General features: G+C 49.9%; 1 protein-coding gene across 1 annotated transcript; it reads left to right on the forward strand.

The window, feature by feature from the left end:
• Window positions 1-1,180: 1,180 nt before the first annotated feature.
• LOC130610094 (BTB/POZ domain-containing protein KCTD8-like) lies at window positions 1,181-14,549 on the forward strand. Its single transcript, XM_057429679.1, has 3 exons — window positions 1,181-1,304; window positions 6,783-6,905; window positions 13,953-14,549. The coding sequence occupies exons 1-3, from the start codon at window positions 1,181-1,183 to the stop codon at window positions 14,441-14,443; spliced, it is 738 nt and encodes a 245-aa protein (XP_057285662.1). The 3' UTR covers window positions 14,444-14,549.
• The last annotated feature ends 638 nt before the right edge of the window (window positions 14,550-15,187 follow it).

The raw sequence follows: 15,187 nt of genomic DNA on the forward strand, positions 1-15,187 counted from the left end.
TGTGAAAGTTAAACAACCTCCCTCTGGCTATTGAGCTTCCTTAAAAGCCTCTTTGATGGTCTTTATCAAAAAGACCTCAGGAAAATGTAGTAACTGTTCTCCATTATCCACTGCTTTGTTTGACTTACTATAAGGCAAAAGGATTTTCCCCCTCTGTATTAGAAGCACACAGGTACTTTGTAATTCTGCCTTTAATTATTATTTCAATTTACTTGCTATGTCCAGAAGCAGTTACACTTCTTCAACGTATCTCTGCAAACAGGCTGAAAAATGCAGGTTTGGGGTTCATTAAGATTAGTTGCAAATTCATCAGAAAGTACAGGAAATAGTGCTGAAACCCCCTGGTTTTGGCATGTGAAAAATGTGTTTCCTTCTGGTTTTAAACAAAATATGCTAATTTCCCCTTTTCAAACGCTGTTTCAAGATTAAGGCATTTTTAATCTGTTTCCCCACATTGTATTAATGGGTTTCTAGGGATGATTTTCAATAGCAACCGGCTAAAACCGGAGAGGAAAAGATGTCTTGTTTCAGCCCACTATTATTCCATAATGAAAGCATTCAGGGCTGTCCTCCAGACCTTCCCATCCTCCCCTGCAAGCAGAAAACAGGTTTTACCCTCCTACAGCTCAGAGATGAGAACCAGGGTCTATCCTCCAGTCCTCCAAGGAGCAAGAGGGCAGCTCCTTCACTCCTCCAGGTGGAACAAGCAAGAGTAGAGGGATGGGGATACAAAGAGTACCAAGGGAGACATCCTAACCCAGCAGGGCTGGTCTGCTCCCAGATCCTCATCATGCCATGTGAAGGGATCCACAAGCCCATTGCCTTGTCCCTGCACCTACAGGATACCTCTGAAAAGTTGTTCCCTTCAGAAACATGCCGGTTTCTGCTCGTGTGAGGGCATCTCTAGCTGAAACAGTGAGATGGGTTTGAGATGGTGAATTTTTGTCCAGGATTAACAGTGGTCTCAGCTTATTCTCTACTTCAGAAAGGTGTGAAATGCTCTGGAGGGGTGCAGCAGGTACCTACCAGAGACATTTTGGATGAGGGCCACATGTCATGCACTGTAAAACCAGGCTGGGCTCATGGTGCACATCCAAGGGAAGTCACTTACCATGGGATGGGACCACAGAGCTCTTTCTCTTTCCTTGCATCCCACCCAAACGTGTGTGCTCATACGAAGATGGGTCAGCAGAAAGCCATCACGGTGGAGCGCAGAGCCAGATCCACACCTTCTCCTTTGTTTCTAGGTCCTGCTGTGCGAGGCCAACTCTCCAGGCAGCTCTCCAGGCACTGCAGCCTTCCAGGTAAAAGCACCACAGGGGATGCCCTAGGGCAAGGCAGGAATGGGTGAGGGTGATGGTGAAGGTGGGTTCAGGTCTGTCTGGACAAGGAGGCATTTGGAGGATTTGAGATTCAGTATTGGCTTTGTGTTAGTCATGATTCCTAGGTGGAATCATGAGAGCAAACTGCTTGGTCCCACTGGCCATGTCAGCCTCCTCGGTGGCTTCAGTCCTTTCACTGCACCCATACGACATCAGACAAGCTGTCCTATGGGTGCAGCAAAACAGGGTTTAAACACAAACCCAGTTTGTGTTTGTCAGATAAACTGGGTTTGAGGCCAGAAGTGGGGCTGCACCAACACATTCCAGCGGGGACTGTGAAGTCTTCCCAAATCCTGGGGTTTAAGCCCTTCAAAAGGCCATTGGGGTGAAGAGGAGGCATGAAGGAGGGACAACCACCTCCCATACAAGCCTTTAATATATGAGCAGGGACATTTAATAAGAGGTTCCATTAATAAATGGTTGGTGTTCAGAGCTGCAGAGGGAGGGTTTATTCTGCACATTCCTGAGCTTTCGGGAAAGGCCATAGTCCAGAACCACAAATAGTCATTGCCCAAAGGACTTAGCATTCCAAAAAGGAAATGAAAAGGGAAAACTGCAGCTGTAACATCGAAGGGAGCTTCCAAGGGCTGGATTAGACTCTGGCAGACTTTTTAATGAGGGATAGCTTGGCCTCAAACTCTCTTTGAGTAGGAAAAGGTGCAAAAAGTGGGAGAGAGTTTCAGAGGGAGGCAGACTCTGCAGGCTGTATGGGTTTGGTTCTCTGCAAATTGTTTCACCTCCCTGTGGCTCACTGCTGGGAAGAGATACTCATACTGCTGCTGACTGCTCTGGCTGGGGAAGGGGTATTTGTTTGCACATATGTGCTAGACCCCTCACGTAAGGATGGGGGGGCTCAGCTGGACCCAAATGTCTACCTCATGCATCTCTGTGTACTGGGACGGGCTTCAGCTCATGTAATTGAGGCAGCTGCAGTGATTTTGGCAGACCTCAGCTCCATAAACTGACACCAGAAGAGAAGGGGACCCATGAAGTCTGGTGTGAGTCTCCAAGAGGAAGAGGAGCTTTGCACACAGAACACACCAGGGCACACTGCTGTGTTGCCTGACCCCAAAGTACTCACAGATCTGGGTCAAACTGGGCACAATTTCTGCAAAATAGGGCAAGAATCTGTGGAATGAGGAATAAAAAGAGGCCATGTGCCCCTTTCTTGTCACCCAGAAGCTGAGACTCTGCTTGAGTGGAGGAAATGTGGGTCCATGCTGCATGTACCAGCACCTCCTGCTCTGTATGGAAAGGCAGTGCCCTTCCTGTGTAGCCTTCTTGCTGTGGGGAGTTTAAACCCTTTGCTTTTCTTAAGCAAAAGCAAAATCAAGTCTTCCTTTCGGTATTGAGGGGAAAAAACGATAATAGCTTGGTTTGGCATGACAAAAGGATTCCAGCTTGCTTTGCCTCCTAGCACATTAAGTGCTGCAATGATTCCCAGCTTTCCCTTTGCCTTCCTGACACTCCCAGCTTGGTCAGCAAACCCAGCACTCTCCAGCCCTGCCTGCGATCTCCCTGCGAGGTCATTACTTTGTGGATTTTCTGCTTGGCAAAAATATCCCGATAGGAAGCGAGTGCAGTCACATCCCCATGGAAAATGCTGATGGAGCCGCTTTCTGAGCGTGACTCCTGGAAAACCGGGAGGAAAGCAGATTCCTGGGTAAAGAAAGGCAGCTGGAGCCCTTCTTGTGCAGCAGGCGCTGCCAAGGAGCCATCACTGCGAACAGCATGTTCATACCCTGTGACCTAGGGAACACCTTCCCCACCTCTCATCATTGACTCCCATGCAAGTGCTCCCTCGATGCTCTTGAAGGAACCTTCCACTGGGCAGGAACTTGTTGTGTTGTTACAAACTGGTGAGCCCAAAGAACAGGAAGCAGTGGGGAGAGGAGCTGTCTTCCACACAACAGGGCAAAGCATGGCTCAGCTCTAGCAGGAAGCAGGAGGTCAGACAAGCTCAACCGCTTTCCCCAGAGGCAGCAAGGAGCTTGGATAGGTGGAGATGCTGAGCCAAGATAGCGCTGTCCTTTCCATCTCCTTATTGCTGGAATGGACCCTGTAGGTTTATGGCTGAAGCTGTGCCTTGAGGAGGAAGAAGAGCTCTGGGAAGAGGTGGTATGGAAGTACGGCTCCAGAAGGGAGGGTGTGATGTTTCAGTCCCTCTCAACCCTGCCCAGGTCTTGGTGCCCCCCTGAGCTCTGTTTCTCTGCCTGTGAGGTGGGGGAAGCAGTGACCCCCTCGCTATGGGATGGACAGACCCAAGGCTTTTGACACCAGGGGGTGACCCTGCTCTGGGGTCCTTGCTCCTCACATGGTGTCAGTGAAACCAGCGGGGAGCTTCTGTTTTTTTTTGCTAGAGCTGTTTCCCTCCTTGTCGAAGGAGACTGGCTGGTGACCAATGAAAATCCATGGTTCTTCACTAAGAGCCTCTCATGGTCCAGTCCTGCCAGATGGAGAAGCCAGGATCTGAATCTCCCCAAGCCCTGCTCTGGCTGATTCCAACATAGAGTTCATTTCCCGGCTTTCCTCCCCATCATAGAATCATAGAATAGTGAGGGTTGGAAGGGACCTTAAGATCATCCAATTCCAACCCCCCTGCCATGGGCAGGGACACCTCACATCCTTTCCCATCTCCTCTCCCCTCCTCTCCATTCTTGTTTTGCCTCACTGAAGAAGGATTTAACCCAGGATTAAGACCAAGAGCACAAATGAATTGCAATGTCCAAAGGGAAAAGAGCTACACTGGCTTTAACTGCCTTTAACATGGTTTCAAGGCCGCCACTTCCAATCAAACCACCAAGTGGATGTGATATACAGCCTGCCTATACATTGCACATATGGCATTGATTAAAGAACAAGATGAGCTAATGGTGTTGAAGTCATTGCTGCGAACACATGTAATCCCTCATGTGCCTGGAGCACTCTGCATCACAAAAGCTCCGAAGACACTGTTGTATGGTATCATTATGAGACTGGGTTTTAATCTGTCATGAGGTGTGAGTTCAGCCTTGCTTCTGCACCCCTGTGGAACCATGGGCATTATGAGCATTTGGTTCTCCCCACTACCAGAGAGTCAAGTCCTGGATGCTGCTGTCTTGCAGTGATTCCTCATCCAGGCTCACCCAGCTGGGAATTTCACCCCATGGAGGTGTTATGGCACCTCTTGCTGGGCAGCAGGGGCAGGTCTGGGTGTGAGCAGTGTTCAGAGTGATTTTGGACATGGGAGCAATCCTGCAGGTCAGAGGGAGGATGCGGAGAGCAGAGGGATCCCCTGAAGGACCCGGAGCCCAATGCAGGGCCACGGGGTGGAGGTTTGCTGGTTGTCCTCCCTGCTGTCTCCTTGCAGACTAACACTCAACCTGTTTGAGAAGGAAACGTGGGGTTTGCTGCTTCACCCTTGCTCCCAGCAATTAGAAAACCTATTTCCATGGTGTCCTTCAACATCAACTCACGTGAGTTAATCATTAATTTAACCAAAGGGGAGAATGAGAGAGTGAAACAGGGAGTAGAGCTGGGAAGAAAAACTGGGATGAAACAGTTACCATAGATTTAACCTTTACTGTATCCTGAAACTCACTGAGTTTTGCTCAGATTTAGAAGAAATCAGGTTCAAGCAGTTTATATCATGGGAAAATACCTTTTGAGCTGGTTTTTGTCAGATGCATCACTAAAAAGGAAAGTTTAAGAGCTCAAGAAGTCCCGCTGGCCTGGGTTTTGATTTTAGCCTCTTCCTTTGCAGAGGAGATAGAAACTCTTTGTGCTTCTTCCAGCCTGGTCCAAATCCAGGCTCCTGAGTCCAAAAAGCCCTTGCAAAAATGGAAACTCCAGCCATTCCCAGCTGGAATTTTGAACCAAATGGGAATTAATGCAGTTCTTCTGGTGGAGGACATCCAGAGCACAGAGCTGTGCTCCTGGGCTGCACCATGTCCCCTTGCAGAGCCTCAGGGACTGACCCAAAACCCCACAGGACCAAGGAGGGTGCTGGAACACGCTGCTAGAAAGGTTCCCCCAAGGTGTGCAAGGAAAAACCCCTCACCCTCAGCTGGATCCTCCTCCTCCTCCCAATCCTATTAGTATTAGAGAGGGATCGAGCTATAAGAGGAAAAGCCCATCTTTAGCAGCAGTGCTGACAGCTTGCCTTTTAAATCTTTCATAAGCACTGGCTTGCACAGCCACCCTCATCTGCTGCACGGCAGCACGTGGAGGCAGTAACCCAGGGGCTTGGCCCCTGTTGAAGGGCTGCTGAATGTTGGGATGTTTGGAAGCTACCTGGGAAACCTCAGCCATTCAAATGGAGCCGCAGTTCTTATTCCACCAACCCCTCTTTCCTCCTCTACTTGTGTGCCAGGAGCTTGATTTAAAACCATGTTCCCTTGTCCCATGTGGAGGTGACGGCTGCTGCTCCCTGTGCCCTGTGATCAAGGGCATCTGTGACCACAGGAGAGAGGGGACAGGTCTGACGGGTGGCTGAGTTCTGCCCTGTTCACCCCAGCTCCCAGACGGGTTTACAAGGGCCCCATGGCATTGAATTTGTCTCAGCTGTCCTCCTCCAGACCTCAATTTGGGACTGCACAGAGTCCTTCTGCAAAAATAGCTGCTCTGGGGCATGAATCAGAGCCCTTTATAGCTGCACTGACTGACAGTGACCACAGAGACTCTGCCAGAGTTTATTGGTATAGGAAGTAGAAGCCCATGTTTACAGCTTGGGGACGAGCTCTCAGAAGTCACAGCCGATGACGGAGCCGATAGGCACGGAGCGTGCTGGGATTCTGCTGCCCTCTCCTGGATGCAAGCTTCTGGATGTGGCCCCTGAGTGCTGGATCCTGGAGGTCAGGTTGTCCGTGGGGCAGTCCCCTCATGTCTTGGCTTCTGGCCACCACAGGCCATAGAAAGATGCCCATCCACTGGTCCTCTGGAGGCTGGGGCACCCAGTTTCACCCCTTGCTGGCCATGGTGAGGTGGGGAGCGTCTGGGTTGTGTGTCACATCCGGGTGACCTTGCCCAAACGCTTCTCCCTCTGCAAGAGCAGAAGTGGCTGCACTGCTCTTTGTGCATGAAGGGGTTTACCCAGCACTTGTCCATGGAGAAACCTCCCCTTTGCTGCTGGGTCAGTGGTCAAGCAGTGGTCCAGCTCTTGGAAAGGGCTTTGTTCCCAAAGCAGCCCATGAAGCCACCCTCTCAGAGGTGAAAAGCCAATGCTCTGGTCTAAATCTTGTCATCAGCTGTTTGATAGCTTGTGGGTTTGGGAGATACCTGCCCAGAAGATGAACAGCAGCTCTGGGAGGTGCTTTAGCCTCTGTGGAGTGTGGCCATCACACACCACCCTGGCCCCTTCTCACACTCGCTGTGCATCACTTGCCTTCTAAGATTTAATTCCTTGGGTCTTCATTGTTTTAGGTAGCTCCTGGCTCAGCCTGCCCATTGCCCAGCCTTTGGAACCGGAGCACAGCCCCAAAAAACCCATGTCTTCATCCGAGCCCATCCTGGATCTCAAGGCAGACATGGCAGAAGCGCTTCCAGGTGAGAAACACGCTGTCCTGGCTGCCTCCAGTCACACCAGTGCTGGGCAAGGTGGGCCCCCCCAAGTCACCCCTCTCCCCACATGTACCTGTGCTGTTGTCTTCTTGCTGTTTATTTATTAAGTTACAAGTTTAAACCCAGGATGGCAAGTGATCACTGATGTCCCACTCACACACGAGCACCCTTGGCCTCCTCCTGAGAAGCCCCAAGGCAACCTCTGCTGTTTCCCAACACTGGAGAAAGTAAAACTACCTATTTGTTGGAATTTCCCAATGACAGACATGAGGATGCAAATCCCCGAGTGGGGACCTGCTGCTTTGCTGCATTCACCTGCCTTTCATTTGCTCCTTTAGAGGAACCCAGTGAAGCAGAAACTCAACCTGCAGGCATTCATTTCTGGGGCTTCTAACCATATAAGACTTAATGTCCTTTCATGTTACAGCCAATGACCAGAAGAAGCCAAGAATCTCTTTTCTCCCCCAAATATCAATGCCAAACAAGTTCTGTGCTTCATTTTTTCATCTGCACATTTTATTTCCTATATAATCTTCCCAAAGCTGTGCATGCAAGCAGAATGCCATCATCCTACCTTAGAGATATGTGGAATGATGGCCTTCTGTGGCTGGGGACAAATTCATCCTGGATAGAAATGGATGGCTTGAGAAGAGTACAGACCTACAGAGCCTGCCAGTGACTGCCAGGAGCAAATTGACCCTCCTTTTAAGTACATGCTGAAGCATTTTTATGGTTACTAGAGTGAGGATAATAAGTATTTCCAAGCCAGGATGCAGCTGAAGCTGGGCAGGAGCTGTGCCTCTTGGCAGAGCAGTATCTCTTGACAAGAGTTTGCCATACGCAGTATTGATCACTATCTCCTAACAAGAAATAGGCAGGTCTTACCCAAATTGACGGGCTCCACAAGAACTGCCTGGTGAAAGCTGCTTCTGGCTCACACAGTATTGAAATGTCTCCCCTAGGCCAGATGCTGTGCTGATGTAAGTCAGCACGGCTCCTTTGGCTTCAGTTCCTGCAGCTTACGACATCCAAGGGCCTGGCTCTGTGCTGTCACCGGGCTTTGACCTCTCATTCTGCTTTGCCAAAATGAAATGTGTTATAATTCCCATCCCTGCCATAAAGCTGGAGTCATTGCGCTTGGAAAGCACATCCAAACGGAGCAGTCATGCAGAGTCTTGGTCCAATGAAGCTGCTATCCATCACGTGCATGTTCACCACCCCTCAGCTGGGCGTACTTTAGGAGGCATCTCACAGTTCCTACAAAGAGGGTCCTCCAGCAAGGACCTGGGACATCCCAGCCTCAGGGGTAAACAAAACCTCTGCTTACCTGTGCCAGAGAGGGCAGTGAGAGTTGGGGGACACTTGGAGAGGGGGGATTCGCTGCTTCTTGTCGCACCTCGCCTGGGAGCTCAGCCAGAACTGAAGCAGATCAGTGCAGATGCTAAACTAACCAGTGACATTATCACTTGGGCAAATATCCACCACTTATGATCAAGGAGAAAAGAACTTCACAGACCCACACTGAGCAAGAAACGTAGTTGAAAGCTGACAGCAGAGCTCATATCCTTCCAAAACAGAAACAAAATAGATGCATTTGGGAAACATCCACAGTTTCCCAGGGGTTGATTTGAGTCCTAGCCATAGCTGCGGGATGAAGGCAGTCAGAGAGCAGGCAGTGACAGCCCCAGGCTCCAGCAGGCACACTCCTCTTCCTCAGCAGGCAGGGACAGCTCGCCTTGCTGGGGCAGTGCCAGCTCCTGCCAGGTCTGGGTAGGAGAGGAAATAAGGAGGAAGTTAGAGATTAAACCCATGACGGGATGAACTCAGAACAGCAATTAGCCTGCTGATGGATATCGTGTCACCGATCACCGAGGGGTTTAGAGAGTGGCGAGCGCTGATTTAGATCACGGCAGGGGCTCGGTCCGGAATTAACTGCAGAAACACCATCTCCAAATGGTGCTGACAGAAGTCATGTATAACAAACTGTGGCTTGAGTTAGATACCCATCTGTCACTCCTGAGTGACAGACACACTGATCCGCATGCAAAAGAGGTCTGGATTACACAGCATTCATATGCACAGTCCCGCAGAGCTCTGAGCTGCTGCGCTTCTCCTTGCACACGTTAGCAGGATGGATTCGTTTCCACATTGCACCTATACCTGCACTGTGTGAATACATTCACAAGCACACAGAAAACACTTATTTCATACAGATGACCGCTCTTGAGGGTATTTTGTTTCCTGCAGCCACATTGCCCATGCACACACCATGACCCTGCAAGATAAGCATCCTTGTAAGAGGTGAAGTTGTGACCTTCATCCCCACTGAAGGTGAAAGGGTGATGTTTGTGAGCCTATTGCCACCATTTGTACCCTTCCCAAACTGTTCTTAATGTCTTTATCACATATAATATATGCAATCTTTTCCATCAGCATCTCATTTCTGGGCACAGCCTAAGCTCCCCATCACTATCAGGCTCTCAAGTAAGAATTAATGAGAAACATTTTAGACAAAGAATTCATGTGGGGTATTCAGGGCAAGCAAACTTCGGTTGAAGGGAACAGTTTGAGTCCTTTCCCCCTTCACACACACACACATACAGGGACTAAACCTGTTCTTCCAGCTCTTGATTTCACTCATCTTTGTGCCACAACGCCCTAAGTTAAGAGGCTGGAAAGGAGTTTAATAAGCTTGCAAAAGAGCTGAGTTTGACTCCCAGGGATGTGCTGTTGCTGGATTTTCATTTAAAAACTGGACAGAAAAGAGCTGTTGAAATCAAGGCATGGAATAGAAGCAGCCTCAGAGGCACAGAACTCTGCTTCTACCTTGGGGGGCTTCCCCTCTGATGCCCAGCTCTTGCTCATAGCTTGGCTGCCTGGTGTGATCTCACAGAATGCAAAAAAGAGGAGTTTCATTTCATTTCCTGTTTGGGGGAATCTGGGGTTTCTGCAGCAAACGGTGGAAAAGGAAAATCAATCCTTGAGGCTCACGCAGTCTGAGCTGAAGATCCCCCGTTGGGCTGGGGAAGCGCCCCAGGAATGACCTGTGCGTGTCAGGACCTTACAGCAAGCGCCTTCATCTGGAAGCACACAGAGAAGCAAACCCACCACCCGAGCCTGCCCTGTCAAACACTCTGGGAAGAGCAAATTGTATCCCAAACAGCAGCGAGGGGCTGGGACAGTGTGTGCTTCCCTGCAAAGCACCAGCTCACCAGTGCAGGAGCCTGGTAATTGCACTCAGCACGACGTCTATCAGCACCATGGGGCTGCATCGGAAGTGGCACTTCTGCTCCTTAATTGATGCTCTGAAGCAGACAAAAGCATCACAAAGTCTGAGCGAATGAAAAATATGGTGAGAAAAGCAGACTATGGAGCAGATCTCCTTTCCCAGCTCAGTAGCTGTGAGGTGCGCTGTGAAGAAGAGTTGTAAGGTGTCCTGGGATCATCTTAGGAGCTATACCCCACGTTGCCAGACACAGGCTGGCCCCACGGAGGGACACATCAGTGGAAGGGAAGCTTAGACTGGGGGAAATTGAAGTTATCTGTTCAAAGCTACAGGGAAGATAAATGGCAAGAAAGTACCCTGGAAGACCCAGCAGCCAGGGCATTCAGTGTCAGGTTTGGTCCAGGCCAAACTGTAGCCAAAGTGATGCCCACACTCTCAAAATCACTAGCACAGAGAAAGAAAAGATACAGTCCTCCCAATAGCTGGGGTCAGAAAAGCTCTGGTCTTGCAGACAGGGTTAAGGGCAGTTTCCTCAACCTAAGTTTCTTGTACCAGTCATGGGGTATACTGGAGGCCAATGGAGAAGAGTGGCCAAGAGGAACATCCACCCCTTGGCAACTGCGTGGTTTTGGATCCTGCAAGTTCCAAGGTGGAGCTGACTTTCCTCAGAAAACCAGTGCAAATCCACTTTGCTTTTGCCCCCCTGCTCCAGTCTTTTGCTGTTTGGAAACACATGTGCCTGTGCAAGTGAACTCATGGGCTGGGATAGAACCATAGAATCAACAGGTTGGAAAAGACCTTTAACATCATCAGGTCTAACCATTACATGCCTGGCCAGGAGCAACCACGTGTTTCAGCACTGTATGGGGAGCAACTAAATACCTGCTGAGTTCTGCATTTCCCAGTGAGTGCAAAATGACTTCTACAGATATTAGTCTGAGAGCCAGCAGAGCAGGCTGGGATAACCTGCCCTTGGTGAATGAGATAGAACAGAAGTAAGTAAATGTCATGGGCAATTAATGAATATTCCCAAAGAGAAGACATCAAGGCTCACTAGGTCCTTTACGTAAAGTCCCTCAGCTACCTAGAGATGTCTAAACTGCCTCATCATACCTAAAGGAGCAGGATTTTACACTGCTGCTGCCTATAAAAGAGCTGGACCAAGCTGTGCACTAACCCAGGGAACACTGCGCTGGAGAGGCACAGGAATGGCCTGAGCATCACCTTCTCAGTGCTTTCAAAGCAAAGAAATAATGTCTTAGCAAACCTGTGCTCTAGCAAGGGGTTCTTCAGTGGGGTCTACACCGTTGTGCTGCTCTCCCCAAGCTCAGCAGCTCGCCAGATGTCTCAGATAGATCCAGAGGCGATGGAAAAAAGCAAGAACAGAGAGACTTCAACATTATGGAGGTTGCAGGTTGCAGCCACCCTTGCCAAGGAAATCAGTATGGTCTGGTATGGAATGCATGGAAGATGGACCCAGGAGACCTGGTTTTGTTCTCAGCTTGACGACCTTAATGAGTTATTGCACTTCTCTGTGCTTCAAGTGGGAATAATGTGATGTAAAATGTATTGAAAGCTTGAGGGAAAAACAAATGCAGCAGCTACAGCCCTTGGAGGGTCTAAATGATGCTAGAGAAGAACTGAAGAGATTTGAATTCTGCATCCATCTAAACCATAGGCTCTTTGGATGAATTTGGATGCATCTGCTTATGCTCCCCATGCCTCAGCTCCCTGCTCATGAATGCAGCAGTGAGGCTTGCAGATAAGGTGATTAAAGCAATATAAGAACTTGGAGACTTTATTCCATCACTCAAAGAATTTGGGGCAAAGATACATCCTTGTAGCTTCCTGGGGAGATTTGCCAGAGAAAATCCAGCCTTCAGGGTTCCTGCTCAGTGACAGGTGACATTTCCCCATTCCACCTCTAGCGATTTCAGTGCTGGAGCTGCTCAAGTAAATGTCAAATGAAGACAAGAAGAGGAAGAAAAAGGAGGAGGGAAAACTCTGTCCTTACAGAAAGTTTTCAAGGCAAAAGAAAATCCACCTTGATACTTCCTGCTTCCATGGTGGGCAAAGTGTAGGGTGAGGAATTTAAAATAGGAATACTTTATGCCCTGAATGCTTTGTACCCCTGCTATTAGATGTGCTCTACAAAATCCCAGCAGGCCATGTAAGACAAAATCCTTTGTTTTCAGAGCTCTTTGGTCTTGGGAAATGGAGCAGTGGAAAGAAGAAGAACAAACCATGAGGGAAAAGGGACAAGGAAATCTCCCCCAGGGAGAAGCAAGGGGAGGCTCTCACCAGGATGGCCTCTCTTCCTATAGTAGATCTATACTTTTGATCAGAACTCAAACTCCCTTTTGTGTGCTAATAGCAAAGGCTAGAGCACATCTGGCCAGGGCAGATGTTGCAGCACTGGTTGCTGGTATTGTGGGACACATGCATTAATGGGTAATGCTTATCAACTGCCTAAATGTTGGCTACTAGAGGCATCTGCTGAGCCCTGTGTGCTCCCTTGAGTAAAGTCCTACATGAAAAACTACAAGGGGGAAAGGGGGAGGATAATTCACATCTCGGTGGCAATCACTTCCTATAAACAGCCAAACAGCATTTCCCAATCCACATTTACTGTGACATCCAGAGCATCTTTAATGCAAGGGTAGATGTATGGCCCCAGGGTATAGGTGGAGGGTTGGAAACTGAAAGGCAGATGGATGCTATGAGTGAAAACCTCCAGAGCAGCAAATAGGAGGCACTACTTGGGTTAAAGCTGTGCAACAAGAGGGTTTCTTTCAGGTGCTTTGAGAGGGAGCCATGAAAACTGCTGCTAGGTTGATATCACTGCTCAGAAAAACAGATCTTGTTATCATGAGGGGAAGAAAGTCCCCGTGTGTCTGATGTGACCCAAAAACCAGCCATGTAAATGAAAACAAGGACAAGAAACCCCTCTTGTCCCAGAGCTTTCAAAGAGCAGGAAGGTTTGTGCTTCTGCCAAAGGTATTTAGAAACACAGGAACTTCAAGGGAAAACAAAGAAGCAAACATAAACCAACCACTTCCAAACCAAATCTCTGCTAAACCAGCAGCATTTGACAATGCCTCTGGTCTCTGCCAGCTGCGGAGCAGGGGCTTGCCCTGCTGTGTGACAGTCACTGTTGGGATAGCACCAGAGGTGGTGGCATCAGGGATGAGGAAGGATGTGTGGGAAAGGTTGGATGGACAAGATCCCTCTTGCCGCCTTGTCCATGCTAAGCACGGGTGTTAGCAAACACTCCCTGGGTTCAGCTGTAGGTGCATAAGCTGCTCTGTGCACATTTAGGCCTCTCTTAATGCTTCCTTAGCAGTTCCCATTGACTTTTCCCCCTGACTGATTTTCCTAGCAGCTGGTAATTGAGAGGGAATGGCTATTCCCCATGCAGAATCACTGCTTGTTAGCCACTGCTGTTAACAAGCCCAAGCTCTGCAGGAGGCTGGGCCATTTCTTCTTTCATTTCCCTGCATCCCCTCTGGTTCGGACGGTTCCTGAGCTCAGCATCCCTCTGCACCACTGCAGACCAAGCCCCAGGCCACAGGAAGCCCTTAACCTTTGATGGAGCACCCAAACCCACCCCAAGGCTTGGGGCAGAGCTCACCAATGTGGTGACCAAGATCACCCAGCAGGGTCCCAGCTCTAACTGCCCTACACCCAACTGAGCCCAGCTACCTGCACCCCAGTGTGGCTGCATCCAGCCTTGTTCGAGGTGCTCCCATCACAAGGGGCTGGTCATGCTCCTGCTCCTCACACAGCTCTCTGCTTTCCTTCCCCAGCCCATGGTGACCCAGAGGAGATGAAGCAAAGCCACGAGACGAGGCAGGACCCATCAAGCCCCAGCGGTGGGGATGACTTTGCAACCTCCAGCATGAGCAGCCGTGGTGAGTCCATCCCAGCTCCGGCCACTGATGACACCCTCGCAGGCAGGTCGGAGGGGAGGGATCCCAGCCCCACAGACTCCTTGCCATGGCCAGAAGCCCCCGAGGAGAGCCCAGCCCGTCCCAACACCCTGGACCTCTCCAAGTCCCTGAAGAAGCTGGAGGAGGTGAAGCAGACGGGGCAGAGGGCAAACAGTGACCACACATCAGTGAAGGAGAACGGGGTGGAGGTCAGCCCTGCCGTGGTGGTGGTGGGTGAGGAGCGGCGGGCGATGGAGACCGAGCTGGGCAAATGCATCGAGGACTTCCGCAAGATCAAGATCCCTGTCGCCTTCCCCAACAAGAAGCGGCAGTGGCAGAGCGAGCTGCTAAAGAAATACCAGCTGTGAGCCCTCTGGCGTGCTGAGGGTCTCCACCAGCATCCCTGGGTAGCAGGAGGAGGTGTCCGCAGTCCCGAAATGAGGAGTGTGGGGTGCTCATCAAGCCCATCCATCAGACAAGGGTACAGAGTTCTCCTCACCATGGCCATCGGGAGGGTTGCATGGTATCTATCCTATGTGGCATATGTGTGGGTGGAGGGACTTGGAAAAAGAAGGAAGGTCCATGGTGAATGCTCGGAGCCAGAGCTTCCGTCCAGCAGAAGTTCCCACATTTATGACAGTGACGTTTCCTAGTTTCAAATAATAAATCATAGTTGGTGTTGAAAATTAATTCCTTGCCCCATTGATGCAGATGTTTGAACTCAGCTGCTCCAGACTGTACAAGTGGTTCAGACATTCAGGGTTCCTGGATTGCCTGGCTCCTCAGGAGCAGACGGGGAGACTGGATCCACATTCTTCTTCCTTCCTCCTAAACACTGGAGAAGTGTTTATAAGAACATGGAGAGCCAAAGCAGTGCGACATAACACGGGCAGAGCTTACAGCCAGCAAAAGGCTTTATGAAGGGGAGTAAAACCACATCACCCCCTGCACAGGACCTCCAGTTCCCAGCGGACAGACATGGAGCTCATAAGAACAAAACTGTGCAGGATGGGGCTGAGCCAGAGCCCATCAGATGTGGGGCCTGTCCAGAGCTGCTCTGGAGGCACTGCAGTAGGAAGCTGCAGGAGACATTGCTGGTGCTACAGCAAGCT

This window comes from Pezoporus wallicus, unplaced genomic scaffold, assembly GCF_028554395.1.
Source record: "Pezoporus wallicus isolate ANWC-B61680 ecotype Strahan unplaced genomic scaffold, APGP_CSIRO_Pwel_v1 contig_14159, whole genome shotgun sequence".
Classification (NCBI taxonomy): domain Eukaryota; kingdom Metazoa; phylum Chordata; class Aves; order Psittaciformes; family Psittacidae; genus Pezoporus; species Pezoporus wallicus.

What these genes read in the sequence shown, in the direction of transcription:
- LOC130610094 (XM_057429679.1), top strand. Translation starts at nt 1,181, where the DNA reads ATGGGTCAGCAGAAAGCCATCACGGTGGAGCGCAGAGCCAGATCCACA. An exon ending in CAGGCACTGCAGCCTTCCAG is followed by an intron (nt 1,305 to 6,782) that starts GTAAAAGCACCA and finishes TCATTGTTTTAG; the next exon opens with GTAGCTCCTGGCTCAGCCTG. An exon ending in CATGGCAGAAGCGCTTCCAG is followed by an intron (nt 6,906 to 13,952) that starts GTGAGAAACACG and finishes TTCCTTCCCCAG; the next exon opens with CCCATGGTGACCCAGAGGAG.